This window comes from Silene latifolia, chromosome Y, assembly GCF_048544455.1.
Source record: "Silene latifolia isolate original U9 population chromosome Y, ASM4854445v1, whole genome shotgun sequence".
NCBI lineage: Eukaryota > Viridiplantae > Streptophyta > Magnoliopsida > Caryophyllales > Caryophyllaceae > Silene > Silene latifolia.
The window spans coordinates 335,067,574-335,083,858 of record NC_133538.1 but is presented as its reverse complement, the minus strand read 5'-3'; the positions used below and the strand labels follow the sequence as shown (position 1 = coordinate 335,083,858).

Sequence of the window (16,285 nt, the reverse complement as noted above, 5' to 3'; positions counted from 1 at the left end):
AGTACTACTCATATTAACAAAGTGCACTTTCTTTTATGGTCATCCATGCAAAAGAACTCCACAGTTAAAACTGGGAGTACTCTTAGCATGGGTGACCTCCTTGGAAGGTTCCCGGGATGCGCATGAGTGAGGACAAAATGCGTTATAAAGGAGCCGTGTTGATTTGTGGACCATGTACACAGCCTGGTGAGCTATCATAAGTAACCGCTCCCGATCCGGTTTGGGCCGGGGTGTTACAATGCCTAGTTGTAAGAAAGTTGCATTAAGTAGTGAAGTCGTCGACGAATCGCACCTTTGGCATTTAAGATATAGTCATTTGCATGAGTGAGGGTTGCAATTACTTAAGCAGAAGGGAATGGTGGCTGGACTTCCGGAGATCAAGGGACAAAAAGGAGTATGTGAAGGTTGTATATATGGCAAGATGCATTGCTTACCTTTTCCAAAGACATCTTGGAGGGCAAAAGTATCATTGAAGCTTGTTCATGCTGACATTTTCGTCCCCACAAGAACTCCCTCCCTAGGTAACAAAAGATATTTTCTTTTATTTGTGGATGATTACACTCGCATGATGTGGATCTATTTTCTTGATAAAAAGTCAGATGCTTTTAGTGTCTTTTTGCAATTTAAATCCCTTGTTGAAAGACAAAGTGGCTTCCTAATCAAGACACTAAGAACTGACCGTGGTGGAGAATTTATCTACAAACCCTTCATGGAGTATTGCAAAAGGGAAGGCATTATGAGGCAACTGACAGTTCGTTACAGCCCCGAGCAAAATGGTGTTGTTGAGAGGAGAAACCGAACAATTGTTGAAATGGCTAGAAGCATGCTAAAGGGTAAACTACCAAATAGTCTATGGGCAGAAGCTGTCCTCCACTCAGCTGTTTACATCTTGAATCGCTCCCCAACAAAATCAGTTCGCAACAAGACTCCATTCGAAGCTTGGAGTGGGAGAAAACCAACGGTTGACCATCTTAAAGTGTTTGGCAGCAATGCATACGGTCTAAATCAATCTCCAAACAAGAACAAAAATTTGATGAGAAAGGTGAGAAGATGCTTTTTGTTGGTTATAGTGATGAATCTAAAGGCTACAGGCTGCTAAATCCGGAGAACAAGAAGATTCTTGTTTCTAGAGATGTCATTTTTGATGAAACAAGAACTTGGAAATGGGCAGCGAATGAAAATTCACCACCAGAGGTGGATAGTGGCCGCAATGACCAGCAAAACAGAAACACTAACAACGAAGCTGCTGCCACAAAACACTAAAGAGCAGAATAGCACTTCTCCTATGAGATCAGCCTCTTCTAATTCACCATTGAGTCCTTCCACCAACATCTCCAGTTCTTCCTCCAGTGCACAGTCAGATTCTCCATCACCACCTCCGGTTCGACGCACCGAAAGAGTAAGGAGGCCACCTGACCGCTTTGGCCAATGGACATCTCATGTAGTATTAACTGATGAAGTAAGTGACTTTGCTCTCTTTACATGTGAACCACATATTTTTGATGAAGCGACGAAAGAAGATGTGTGGAGAAAAGCAATGGATGATGAGATTGCCATGATCGAAAAGAACAAGACTTGGCAGCTTGTAGATCTTCCAAAAGGCAAAGAAGTGATTGGTTTGAAGTGGGTGTACAAAACAAAATATAATGAAGATGGAAGCATTCAAAAATTCAAAGCAAGATTAGTTGTCAAGCGGTATGCCTAACAATCTGGAATTGATTTTAATGAAACCTTCGCTCCGGTCGCTCGTATAGAAACAATCAGATTGGTATTGGCTTTGGCGGCTCAATTGGAGTTAGAAGTATTTCAACTTGATGTAAAGTTTGCTTTTCTTAATGGCGAGCTAGAAGAAGAGGTGTACGTGGAGCAACCACAAGGCTATGAGGTAAAGGGAAAAGAGGATAAAGTATACAAATTGAAGAAAGCTCTATATGGGCTTAAACAAGCTCCAAGAGCGTGGAATAGTAAGATTGATAGCTACTTCTTGAACAATGGCTTTACTAAAAGCCCAAATGAGCCCTCACTTTACATGAAGAAAAATGGGAAGAAGTTCCTCATTGTTTGCCTCTATGTAGATAACTTGATATTCACCGGAAATGATTACTCTTTCATAGCCGAATTCAAGAAAAGCATGATGAAGGAATTTGAGATGACAGATTTGGGGCTTATGAAGTATTTTTTGGGCATTCAAGTCAAGCAAATAAAGGGGGAGATATTTTTCTCTCAAGAAAAATATGGCCAAGACTTGTTGAAAAAGTTTAACATGAAGGACTCCAAACCAGTAGCAACACCTATGGCAGCAAATGAGAAGTTAAAGCAAGAAGACAGTGGAGCTAAGGTTGATGCAAGCATGTATCGAAGCCTTGTTGGGTCACTATTGTACCTCACTCATACAAGGCCAGACCTAACACAAGCTGTAAGTATGGTGTCTAGGCTCTTGAATAATCCTAGTAAGCTTCATTTTACAGCAGCAAAACGGATATTGAGATACTTAAAAGGCACCGTATCACATGGCATTAAGTATACTAAGGAAGATCATATTCTAGTGTATGTTATGTGCCTAGGTTCGAAGGTGATTTTGTGGAGTTCAAGGAAGCAGCAAACTAGGGCATTGTCATCCACAGAAGCTGAGTATGCAGCAGCTACAGAGGCTGCTTGTGAAGTGGTTTGGTTAAGAAGAATGTTGGCAGATTTGGGCCAAGAGCAAAGTGGTCCTACAACAATCTTTTGTGATAATATGTCAACTATTGCCCTTGCTAAGAATCCTGTATTTCATGCAAGGACAAAGCACATCGAAATTCGCCATCATTTCATCCGTGACTTGGGGCGATCCAATTGAAGTTCATTAACACCAATGATCAGCCAGCAGACATGCTTACTAAGCCGGTTACAACAGAAAAGTTTCTGAAGTTTAAGGGGAAGCTGAAAATTACAAATTAAAGGGGGGAATTTGTGAGATAATTTGTATTTTCAGCATTGCTTCTGCAATAGCATATTCTGGAAGGATCTAGGGGTTACTAGATTTCTAATAATCTGTTGAGTCACATTTAATATGTCCTAGGAAATCTAAGTTCTGAGTTGTATTTCTAGTTCCTAGGGTAGCTCTTGAATTCTCTGTGAGGTCTATTTAAAGGCAAACTACAATCTGATTGTAGCAACCAAAAAAATCAGATTCATAATAAATAAAAGAGCAGCAGCTCAAACCGTAAAAATCAATTTCTCACCAATAAAGTCAAGGATCATTTCCTTGAATTGAAGACCTTATGCGTTAGTCCTCTCCGTCACGATCACCAAATATAGTTGTTCACGAACTAGGTTGCCATATTGCTTTATACATGAAACTAGTAGCATTCTATGAACCCGAACCCTTTCCTTGAACCAAATCAAACACGGACCATGTAGCACCTTTCCCTGAGTATCCCTCATCCCCCACTGTTTTTTTTCAATCACCATTAGACCTATGTCACTCTCAATCATCTTCATACAAGTCTTCTTAATCTTCCTACATTGACAATTCCGTCACTTTGTTAGAAGACGTGTCACTTGAACTCCATCCTAGTGTTGCATGATTTTATGTTCGATCTGGTAAATGATATTTAACTTTTCAGAAAGTAACTAGCAAACAATTATATAGATGATAACTGATCTGATCTCTTGCCAAAACAAATGATAAGTGATCTACTGATCCTTTCTAGCATGCCATCCTTGTTATTAAATATGGGTTGCGACACTGCATCGAGACCAAGTTATCAAGGTTTTGAAGGTTATTGCGACCACGTTTTATGGATAAATGGTCATGGCACAACAACGAATATTTTAGTGCTTTTATCAGTTGACCATACAGTGTAAAAGTTGCCAATTTTCTATGAAGCTGAAAGTGTCAATGGGATCTCTTATTTGTTTGCCATTTTGTTCTGCATGTCCATCTAGGCTAATAAGTCGTGAACAAGTAATCTATGTTTTTTAAATATTTTTTTGGTGGTTGTACAGAGAGGTGATTGAGTGCATGACAAAGCTAGGTGAGGCTAATACACAGTTAAAACAACTTGAGGTTGCTTTAGGAACCATTGAACTTGATAAGAAGAATGCTGAATCTGAAGTTATGCTGGCTAAAGAGAAGGTAGAATCTTCGAAATTGGAGATTAAGCAACTCCAATCAAGGGTAGGTAATTTAGTATTTTTCCCTGTTTTACCATGAGGCTATCAAAGTACCTATCTCGACATAGGAAAATCCTGGAAATTGTGGCTCTGCTTAAATTGCGGGGTTCCGGCTTTTGAAATGCTTTGACAAATCATATGCTTTAAATTCGTTGATATTGTTTTTTTGTAAATGTTGAGCTAAAAATGAAAGTTCTGCTCTTGGGTAAGATAACTATACATTCTATTCTGTATTCATAGAGTGGATGATATCTTTATTTTTTTCTTATGCTGTTGTTATTGCCACTTTTCTTCTGACAATATTCTCTTACATTTGGGAGAGCACGTATTGTTAAGGGGAGGAGTAGGCTAATTAGGTGGGCATAAGTGAATCTGTCTTACATTATTTCAAATTGTGGGGAAAAGAAATTTTCACAACTGAAACCCGACAAGTCTAGAAATGAGGCAATTGCATTGAATGAGCCAAAAAATGAAAATGGGGAATTTCCTTGAAGGAATTATATGATCGATATCTAGAAAGTAGAAGGAACTCTTATTAATTGAGGTACGATGAGTGATGCCCCCTTTGTGTGTTTATAGCAAAACCAAAAGTAGTAATCAGAGCTCACGAACGTGAAATAATGGTGAATCGGATATCTATTACACAAGTTCAACTGTGCAGCTTTTTGTACCTCTGATCATATCTTTATGTCTCAATCGGATCACCAAAACACTAGTTAAACACCCCCCCCCCCCCCCCCCCCCTCCTAATGGCAGAATTTGGGGCTGAGATGATGAAATATTCTTGAAATACATTATTGTTTACCACCTGGTTTACTAGATTTTGTCTGCCTATAAAAGTCGATCGTGTTAGTCTTAATCTTTAACTGTCTTTATTATGTTATCGAAAACTGTAGCTGTCTTCAGTTGCCCAAGAAAGAGATCAGTTGAAAAGTGTGGTTAATGATTTGAAGAATCAGACAGATAAAGAACCTGGCAATGAAGCTGTCAGCAGAACCTTCATTCAGGTGCTCTCAGCCCCATGCCTATTCTTTTCTGTATCATTCTCACATGATTTCTAATAATAGTGTATGTGATTATCTGGGACAGGGGGTCGAATTGTCTCTTACCCAAAAAGACTCTCACATTAAGGAACTGGAGAACAGCATGAGTGAACAGAAGGCTGCAAATGATCGTCACTATATTGAGTTAAAAATGCTGAATGAGAAGCTGAATAGTGAATCAAGGAGAATTAAGTCTCTTGAGAGAGAGGGAGATCGACTTCGTTCGGAGATTGCTTTACTAGAATCCAAGGTATGTTGTAATTTAATGAAGAAAACAGTTCTTTTAAATGGGTGTTGTGATTTGTTTAGTGTTCAGTGTCGTAAATATGCTGGCTTATGCTCTTTATTTATAATGTTTGAAAATTGACAAACATGAGAAAAAGGAACATACATTGGGTGTACTACCTCGGATTTTATTTTGTTTTTGAGCACATATTTTTTCTGAGCTTATTACCTCAAACTTTATTTGTTTTTGAGCATATTTGTATTTTTTCTGAGCTTATTGAAGTTTATAAGTAAAATTTTAATTTTTTTTTCCGTTAAAACTCAAAATTTAACTAAGCTTATATGTAATGTTTTTGAGTTTTATTGTAATTTTTCGAGCTTAATGTTTAAGTGAATGAACTCAAAAACTTTATAGTAAAACTCATAATTTTTAAAACAAAACTCGAAAACTTTGTTATCTCAAAAACTTTGTTAAAATGCTCAGAAACTAATTGGTGGCCGTACATCGGATGTATATCGGATGTATAATCCACTTACTCCAGTTACATGGTGACATGGTGATATCTGTGCCAGTTGTTTTGGGATAAGTTTCCTTCGTGCATCAATTACAATGTCGGAACACCAGTAGTCTTAATAAATCTCAGGGAAAGGAAAATATAACTAATACAGTGAAGTTTTTTTTTTTTTTTTTTAAAAATTTATCTTCAGAAACAACAACAACAACAACAACAACAGAGCCTTAATCCCAAAATGATTTGGGGTCGGCTGACATGAATCATCCTTTAAAACCGTCCATGGGTGAACGCACACCTCAAAATGTGAAAAAAATAGAAAAGGGAAAAATGAAAAACAAAGGGGAGAGCGAAACAATAATACAAAGTCAAGGTAAACTTATAGGTTTTAAAATCGAATTCTGGATTTCTTTTATAACAACTTAAAATTTAAATTGACAATAAAGATTAAAACGATTTTGAAAACGGAAGTAGAAGGATCCGGAATACCTTAAAAGTAAACCAAGTAAAATACATAAGAAAGTTTTGGTAAAAAAAGTGTAATAAAGAAGAGAAGAACAAATAATTTTTTATAAAAATTAAATAAAAACACTAAATATGTCAAATAACATCGAATACTAAAAATCTACATGTATCCTTTCCCTCCATTGTGCCCTCTCCGTCACCATACTCTCCTCAAGCCCCAGAAATCTTATATCGTGTTCTATCTCTCTCAACCATGTCTGTCTCGGTCACCCTCTCCTAACTGATGCGTCCATAGGTCTCCTTTTCACATGGCCAAACCATCTTAGTCGATTTTCCATCATCTTGTCCTCTATTGGCGCCACTTTTACCTTTTCCCTAATCACCTCATTCCTTAATCGATCTTTCCTTGTATGACCGCACATCCACCTCAATATACGCATCTCCGCCACACTCATCTTTTGAATGTGACAATGTTTCACGACCCAACACTCAGAACCGTAAAGTAAGGCAGACCTAATTGCCGTGCGATAAAATTTTCCCTTTAATCTTTCGGGCATATCTTTATCGCATAAAAAACCTGAAGCACTCTTCCTTTTCAACCATCCCGCTTTAATTCTTTGAGCCACATCTCCGTCTAACTCCCCATCTTTTTGAATAATAGATCCTAGATATCTGAAGAAATCTGACCCCTCAACAACATTCTCATTGAAAATAATACTCCCCGCCTCTGTCGATCTCGACCCCGCCACGTTAGTGAACTGACTCCTTAAATACTCGGTCTTACTCCTGCTCAGCCTAAACCCACAAGTCTCTAAAGTATGCCTCCACAATTCCAACTTTCTCTCCACCCCTTCTTTCATCTCATCAATCAACACAATATCATCAGCCAACATCATACACCAAGGGATGTCGTCCCGAATATCCCTTGTCAACTCATCCATAACTATAGCAAAGAGAAAAGGACTAAGTGCGGAACCTTGATGCACCCCGATGGTAATGGGAAATTCTTCCGTTCTCCCAACATTAGTGCGAACACTTGCACTAGCCCCTTCATACATTTCCTTTATGAGGTCAATATATTTTCTAGACACACCCTTTCTCGTCAAAGCCCACCAAAGTACTTCTCTCGGTACCCTATCATATGCCTTTTCCAAGTCAATAAAAACCATATGCAAGTCTTTCTTCTTGTCCCGATGGTGTTCCATCAACGGTCTCATGATAAAAATCGCATCCATAGTCGATCTCCTAGGCATAAATCCAAATTGGTTATCCGAGATGTCTACACATTTCCTAAGCCTTTGCTCGATGATCCGCTCCCATAACTTCATCGTATGACTCATAAGTTTAATTCCCCGATAATTGGAACACTCTTGAACATCACCTTTGTTCTTGTACAAAGCGACAAGAGTGCTTCTTCTCCTGATGGCATCTTGTTGCTCCTCCAAATCTTGTTGAAGAGCATGGTTACCCATTCGATTCCTTTCTCCCCGAAGCACCTCCAAACTTCTATGGATATACCATCCGGTCCCTCTGCTTTCTTTAACCCATCTTCCTTAACGCCTTTCTAACTTCACTCTTTTGTATTCTACACACAAATTCCCGATTAACCATGCTTGGTGTTACTTCTACATCCCCAAAACCTTGCTCCTGATGTCCATTGAATAAAGTATCAAAGTAAGAACTCCATCTAACCTTTATTTGGTTATCCTGAACCAGAACCTTGTCGTCCATATCTTTCACACACCTAACTCTCCCAATATCCCTCGTCTTTCGGTCTCTTATGCGAGCCAATTTATAGATATCTTCTCACCTTCTCTCGTGTACACTTCTTGGTTAACTTTTGTCCTTGCATCACGCACTGCCTTTTTAGCGGCTCGTCTAGCCTCCTTGTACTTTTCAAAGTTCTCATCACTCATGCATTTCCCCAAAACCTTATAGCATTCACGTTTTGTCTTTATCGCTTGTCTTACCTCATCATTCCACCAAGATGTGTCCTTACTTGATGGTCTATTTCCTTTAGATTCCCCTAACACCTCCCTCGCCAAATCCTTTACAACATGCTCCAATTTATCCCACGTTGCATCTATATCTTTCTTCTTGCAATCCGACCAAATATCGCTACTTTCAACCTTATCCAAAAACGCTTGTTGGTTTTCCCCTTGTAGCTTCCACCACTTGATTCTGTTGGAAATCGTATTTTAAATATCACATATTTTAGTTTAAAGTTTTAGTCATAAAAACTTAAGAATCTTATGCATGCAAAGCATATAAATAAGTGTAGAGGAAAACCGGTTCCTTACATTGAATATTCCGGTTTATGGGCACAAGTAAGGTCTCCTACCTTCATTTGTTCTTGAGCTATGATGAGTAATAAGATGATCCTCCAAAGACTTCAAGTATAGAAGCCACTCCTCTTGATTGCACCCAAGATTATCCCTTATCTCTACTAAATAATATGTGCTAGATATTTGTTTAGTAGTTTACCTTAAAATTGATTACTAATACTCATATATTACATTAATAATATTAGTAATGTGATTTGAACAATTTGGATCATCATTTCTCAAGTTTTAGAGAAAGATGAACAAGAATAAGAGAGATGAATGCATGTGAATATGAATGAATGGTAAGAGACAAAAATGAGAAAAACTACTCATCATGAAGAGTAAGGGGAGCCGTGAAAGTGGAGGCTATATGCCAAAATATGGCATCTCCTTTTTCGTTTACTCTTTTCTAAATATGTAGGTGTGTAAGCTAGTTTTAGGCTAGGCATGATTACATTATTTTATCTCATAAAATAATTCACCCACTAACTACTTCTACACCAATATTTCGGTCCATATACATAAAATGGACTACCATTTTATTTTGTCAATTTGTCACTTGTCACACAATATGTCACATGTAGTATGATACATGTTATTAATTAATTTAATGCATATTTATCACATAAATATCATTTTATAAATTAATTAAATTATATGTAACAAATTGACTAGTGATACTTGATCACATAAATAAAATGGGTCATTTAATTATAATTCATAACATCTTGTAATTATAATCAACCATTCATTCTCATCTCTATTGTTTCTCAAACAATAAACAATTTTAGTAATAAAGCATTTTTATTACTAAAATAAATCTTATTTAATCTCATTACAATAAGAAATAATATTCTCTCTCACAATTGAATTGTTCAATTTTAAGGAATTGATCAACTTGTATCGTCATTCAATTAATCAACTTTACAGATAAGGGCATCATTCCTTAGGTGTGACCTTAAGGGATCAACTAATCACCACCGTCGCACGACAGTAACGTCAAACTCTAGCAAGTCAATCGTTACCGATTAATGTTGGTCAGTTGACTATATAATTGAATCATCCCTTACGTATTCTTAAAATGAGATTTAAACATGTGATCATCATGATCGACAATTGTGATCGCATTATTGTCGGGGCCACTCCAACAGATTCGTGCCTCTCCGATTATCTTTCTCTTCCTCAAGTCTCTCTTACCCCGAAAATCAAGCACCACTAGTCTATGTTGTGTTGCGGCACTTTCCCCGGGTATGACCTTGCAATCGGTGTACTTTTTCCTCCACACATTTCTTACCAAAAGAAAGTCAATTTGGCTAGCATTTCCTCCACTCCTATAAGTCACCAAATGAGAATGCCTTTTCTCGAACCAAGTCAAACAGTAAGTTTAATTAAAAAATACAAGGAAAAGGTGTGTATCCTATCAACAACTTCTAATACTTTCATTTCCGTGTCGAACACCATATTCGATTATTTGTCACCAAAATCTTTATGATACTTTGAAATGGGCGCACTTAACAATCGATGTTCATTTTACATTGTTAATTTCAAAATTTGAATGGTTTATGTTGAATGTCTTGCTCAACAATCAACATATCTTATTTTAAGGATGAACAACATAAACCATTTTGTACGAAGGGAGAGCTAATGATGCAAATGAGTATGAATTGTAGTAAAAGTACAACATAAGACCAGTGTAGCCAGACAATGTTGAGGGTTCTTAACTGCATCGAGTGGCTTTAAGTCTGTCAAAGAGGTGAGACGTAGGTATCTTGAATTCCTTTAAGCCAATCAGTTTGAACTCACATGTAAAGATAGGGGATCAGCACAGCAAATGAGATATTGGGAATCCCTGACAATTCCCTGTGCCTTTTATGTTGTCCAAATTGTGCGCTGATGAGAATGGGCAAATGATATGAGCAGCAAGAAATTCAGCTGAGGTTGGAGGGCAGCACGTAATCATGGAATATTTTTGCCCACACAATAGCAATTCCATCTCACTTATTGGTGCAGTTGTCCAGGAGGAATGCTGAGTGCTGACCCTTGAAGTCAGCTAAAAGAATTAAAGGTCATAATCATCTGACATAAATCATGCAACAGCTAGACATGATAAGTTATCACCCACTGACCCACATATTGTTGCCTTAAGCCCTTAAGATTTTACTTTCTAAGGTGGCTACTTGAGGACTTTGTGGTTTGTAGGGTCGAAGTGTTCCTTTTCTCTGTCATCTTTCCTTCACCTTTACCTTCTCCCTTTTAATTTTTTTAGTGTTTTATATTTAAACGAAGGCTATTGGCGCATCAGCTACATGATAATCTGATTATAGAAAGGACTACAACAATGTTATCCCAGTACCCAAAAAAAAGGCTTCAGCCTATGGCTGAGTAAGTAGTTGTTGGATGTACGTGATGTTTCTGTCTCTTTTTGACACAGAGGCATACTTGTGTTCTGTAAGGGACAAATGAAAATGTGTCGGGGATTGTCTCCAACTGTCCACCTGTTGCTATTCCACAATATAGAAGCAGAAGCACTTGAGTGAGACAATTTGCTTTACTAGTTTCATAATTCTTCCATTGCATAACGTTCTTTCGTACTCTTATTGTTTGCTTCACAGTTAGGTCATGGTGATTTCTCTGCTGCCAATACAAAAGTTCTGCGAATGGTGAATGCCTTGGGAGCTGATAGTGAAGCCAGGGAAACTATAGAAGCACTACAAAGTGAACTTCAGAAGGCTAATGAGAAACTGAAGGTCGTGGAAGAGTTAAAGAAACAATCAGGTGTGTAGCTAGCCATTTGTCTTTTAAGTGAACTTTGATCTCTTCCTTGCGCCTCTTTTGGTTTGGGGGCCTTTCTAGTATTGACTCTGGAGCCAAGTAAATATGAAGTGACCACAAGGAAGCTTTTGATACTAAAACTGAGTACCCCTTGATGCTAAAACTGAGTTCAACCTTGACATTGGTGTTAAACTTGCAGCTGATGCAGGTCAGCTAGTTGACTCATATATATCAGGCAAAATAGTGCAGTTAAAAGAGCAAATAGCAACCCTTGAAAAACGAGAGGAAAGGTCAGAGATCAATCTACGACATGCATCAACAGCTTTTTATTATAATATTGTATGATTGGTTTTGACCTAACTCACACTTACGGATTTGATGATGTTACAGGTACAAGACTGTCTTTGCTGATAGAATCTCAGTGTTTAGGCGGGCATGTTGTGAGCTCTTTGGTTATAAGGTATTCTTTCGCTGATTTTTCTTTTCTTTTCTGGCTGTATGCTTTTGGGTTGCGTGCATTTGTGGGATTAAAAAGATTTAAAAAGGATCTCAAAAACATTTGATAAAGTCTAAAGATTATGTTTTTCCCAAATTGTTCTTTTTGGGTTAGGTAACAAAGTTGACTAGGGTATTTATTCTCAGATACCGAAACCTTTGGAAAAAGGTAAAGGTTTTTCTTTGTCGTGTTAAGATTCATTTCTTTTGTTTGTTTCTCTCGTAGTGTTTTCCTTATATTTTATCCACTCTGTTTGTGACCACATACAGTTGTAATATAGAAGAAGATGGGATGCTCATATACCATCCACCATCCCTGGATTTAGGATTGTTATAGTGAGCTTATAGTCTATTTGTGCAATTCTCGTCAACTTTGCATGTCTTTGTTCATTTCTGTTAGACAATTAGTTTCTCGAAGTAGAAAGCAAGAGCAATATAGTTTATAAAGTAATGCACTGAAGCAAAGGTTAATGTTGTTGATAGAGAAATGTGTCAAGTATTTTGCATTGACATATATGGTAAAAGTATCATTATTGAGATATATGTGTCCTCTCAAAGCATTGAGAACTGTCAAGTTCTAAAATGAACATAAATCTCCAAAATCTTGTGATGTTCTGAATTGAAATGGGAAGGTTGTGCATAGATCATGTTGTCATCTCCAATATAAGAAAGGTATATACATTTTCTCTGACGTGTTTGCTATTAGATCTCTTTAGTACGCAGTCTTTGGTTATTTTGATTTATTAATTGTTGACACATTTTGCAGATTGTAATGGATGATAAACAACGTTCAAATGGGATTCCTGTGACTCGTTTCACTCTTCAATCTATTTATGCACAAAGTGGCGATGAGAAGCTAGAATTTGAATATGAGTCTGGGAATACAAACATCTTGGTGCGTATATTTCTTCAGGTCATTGAATATGGCTTTTGCTGCATTTGTTCTATAATTGCTCCTTGATGGAGCCCATGGTGGACATTGCCATTAGAAGTAAATTAATGGCATGATATTGTACATGAATCCTCTATAAGTAAATTTAGGTGAAAATGTGTAACTCTAATTTGAAAGTGCGTCTATAGACCTAAAATGTAGGGAGTCGAGTCAAGAACTCAGCATTAACTTGAAAGTAATTAATTGATGAAACCTAGATTGTGAAAAATATTGCAATTGAAAGCTACATGATAAGTGAGATTTGAGATTCTTGGAAAGTCTTGGTGGTTGGCATTTTGGGAGCTGGCGCCATTTTGAAGATCTAGATGTACTACCTAAATAGGTAGGTGGACTAAATTGTGCAATTAATGGAAGTTGTTGGATTGCTAACGGAGAAATATAAATAAGGTGGAAAATATAATAGACCTGAATAGTGGGATATATAAAGCTTAGTTTAAAAAAGAGCGCCTAGGGCATATTTAAGCCCAGCTCAGTGTCTCATTACCTAAAATGCCTCAGTGTCTTAGTTTACAAACACACGCCTTAGACGTGCTTAAGCCCACGGCTCTGTGGGAACTAGCCAAAAGGCATCAATGCGATGTTTAGATTAGGCACCGGCTAGAGAGACGCGCTATACAAATTCCATTTTTTGTTTGTCACGTCCATATATTTTTTACTTTATCTCTAGCTTTTACTCTATATTTGATTTTGAAACCTAAAAAACAGTATTGCTGCACTATATTCGATTTTGAAAAACAAATTTGTGTGGAAGTACCGGATGCCAATTGTCTACGAGATATGTGCCTTCAGCGTTGCCACGGACTCTCGTTGCCTCACCTTTTAAAACTAGGGTCGATAAGGCCTAACTATGCAATTTTCATTTTTCCTTCTCTTTCTTTTATTATGCCTTTTCACGTGCAACTTTATTGGAACTTCTTACTCTATACCCCATTTAAAATCCAAAATGGGTATAGTTGCAGAATTGTTTTAAGTACAAATATGTTTACAAAAAACTGTGCGCCTATATAAAACTCGCGCCTTGTGCCTTGTTGCTACTAGACCTTATCGCTTTGATGTGTCTCTCGAATTTTAAAATTAAGATTTGAAGCAGGTTTTTGAATATGGTATGCTGTAAAGTGAGAGCTGATTGGAAACATTATCAAGGGAAAAGGAAGATAAGCTACATTATTTTTGTCCTTGCGTGGAATTTGAAACACTGATTTTTACACTTGCAACTTCTAGCCAAATATAAAGCGAACAATTTACTGCCTATATAGAACTTTGTCTCAAACACTATTATTTTGAATATGCAGGTGAATGACTACGTGAAGCAGCGTGACATATCCCAACAGGTGTGTATAATGATGCTTTCTGACTGCAAGTTGTATGTTAAGAATCTGGAGATATCTTTTGATTGTCTTGAAGTTGATCTCTCTTGGGTTCCTTTGTTTAGTTATCATTTTTTTTTTGCATGGAGACCAAAGAGAGGGAAAAAAAAGGAGTGATTTTATCTTTTCAAAAAAAAATAAAAAAATCTGCATGCATATAGAGACAACACACAACTATGAGATGTCCCCGAAGGGACGACAATCATTAACAACAGAAATTCTTCATAAAGGTGATGGTATTTATGTCAATTTAATGAAATTGATAACACTATTAATTTATTAAATGTGGCACCTTAAATTGAAATGATAACTATTCACGGGTTGGAGGAAGTAGAACTAAAAACCATAAGGTTTCTTGGGCCTGCACAGCGTTACTTACTAGAGATTGTTTTTTGCTCTCGGATCACTGAGCTTTCTCAGCTACGCTTTTGTGGAATACTTCTTTGGTTCAGTGATTGTCGATTTGTTGTATCTCTTGAATCTTATGTCTATTTTGGCATAGATATTCATATCAAAGAGTAATAGGTCCAAGTGATGGTTCAAATATTGTTGGTCTTTTGTGTAGGGCACTCCGTATAGCTCTGATGAGTTGTTTGAAATTTGAATCTCTTTGTAACAACATTAGTTACGATGCTCTGGTAAATGTCAATGAGCTAATGTAAAAATACTTCGCTCCTGTTTTGTGCTTTGTAGGTTGAGATATTTATCAGAAAGCTGAACTCAATTCCAGCTTTCACAGCTAACTTGACAGTTGAATCTTTCAATCGCCACACTCTCTCATAGTGTCAAGTAATTTATCTTCCTGAACAAATCAGGTAATTCTTTGAAGGCTCTGTAAACACTCGTTTTAGGGTATGCCTTGCATTTCTGGAACTTCAGGGTAACGTCTTTTTATTTTACTATTTGGATGTGTTGTGTTTTTTTTGGAGGCAAGTTAAGTACGCTGTCTTCTCGCTCTGGTTGAAAGCTGAGGAATATGCTTCAAGGTTGTGACGCTATCCGTCGGTTTAGGAAATTATGTAATTTAATTTGTACAATTTGAGGTTTCCCCGATTTGTACTTTTACATGTTTATATACCTAATAGAAGTGTTCCTAAGATCTTTGGCAATTGAAATTCATGGAAAATTGTTCTCAATTAGTCTGAGTGGTGGTCTTCCTCTCCAGGTTCACCTATCTCAATGTTAGCTTGCCTTGACACATTTTACCATGTTTTGATCTACCAGCATTCGATAAGATTAAAACTCAAAAAGGACGAAATTAGTTTCTAGAGAATATATCGGAATTTACTTGTTTCTTAAGAGCTGTTCATTCACATCTTTCCGATTGGGTTTGTATAATTTTCTTGTAAATCTTGATTGTCCATTATAATTTGATTTTCATTCCCAATAATGGACAGTGATTGTTATAAAAATTAGTTACGTAATTTTTAATAAAACAGTAGTTACCTATGTAACCCAGTTTACAGACGTGATCGGCTGCTTTACACACTATTTATGCATATATTTAGAAACAGTTTAAATGATTAATGTAGATACCCGGTATCTGTTGAATCCCCAACAAACAACCGATGATTATCGAACTACAACATGCTTAGAAATCGCTACGTTTGATCCACAGTTTTGTAGATACCTAGTATTTGCACCTCCCAAAAACCACCCGATGATGATCGGACTATAACGTGTTTTTGATATGCGTGCGTGGATTGGCTATACATGAGACGGTTTAATGCATTACTCGGATATGAAAAATGATTTCAAAAGTTTTCTAACTTCATTTGCATTAAAATAACACTATTTAGAGTCCGTTTGGATTGAAGGAATTGGAGAGAAGGGGAGGGGAGGGAAAGGGAGGGATTTAATTTTCTTTGTTTGGATAAAAAAATATGGGAGAAAGGAAATGGAAGGGGAGAGAAATGAGAGGACTTATTTTCCCTCCTATAGAACAAACTATAATCTTTTCAAGGTTGGCAAG

At 37.1% G+C, this 16,285-nt stretch overlaps 1 protein-coding gene across 3 annotated transcripts in view; it reads left to right on the top strand.

Annotated features, from left to right (window-relative positions):
* The window catches only part of LOC141634479 (mitotic spindle checkpoint protein MAD1-like), a 28,415-nt gene extending 12,966 nt beyond the window's left edge, over positions 1 to 15,449 (top strand). The window contains exons 8-17 of one of the 3 annotated variants that reach the window (XM_074446636.1): positions 3,991 to 4,162; positions 5,055 to 5,165; positions 5,248 to 5,451; positions 11,340 to 11,502; positions 11,699 to 11,789; positions 11,890 to 11,959; positions 12,761 to 12,889; positions 14,239 to 14,277; positions 15,007 to 15,128; positions 15,248 to 15,449. In XM_074446636.1, the coding sequence (XP_074302737.1) occupies positions 3,991 to 4,162; positions 5,055 to 5,165; positions 5,248 to 5,451; positions 11,340 to 11,502; positions 11,699 to 11,789; positions 11,890 to 11,959; positions 12,761 to 12,889; positions 14,239 to 14,277; positions 15,007 to 15,096 (1,069 nt within the window). In that variant the 3' untranslated portion in view covers positions 15,097 to 15,128; positions 15,248 to 15,449. Of the gene's footprint in view, positions 1 to 3,990; positions 4,163 to 5,054; positions 5,166 to 5,247; positions 5,452 to 11,339; positions 11,503 to 11,698; positions 11,790 to 11,889; positions 11,960 to 12,760; positions 12,890 to 14,238; positions 14,278 to 15,006 lie in introns of all 3 variants that reach the window. The other 2 variants (XM_074446635.1, XM_074446634.1) reach the window with 2 other exon arrangements.
* Positions 15,450 to 16,285: the final 836 nt, after the last annotated feature.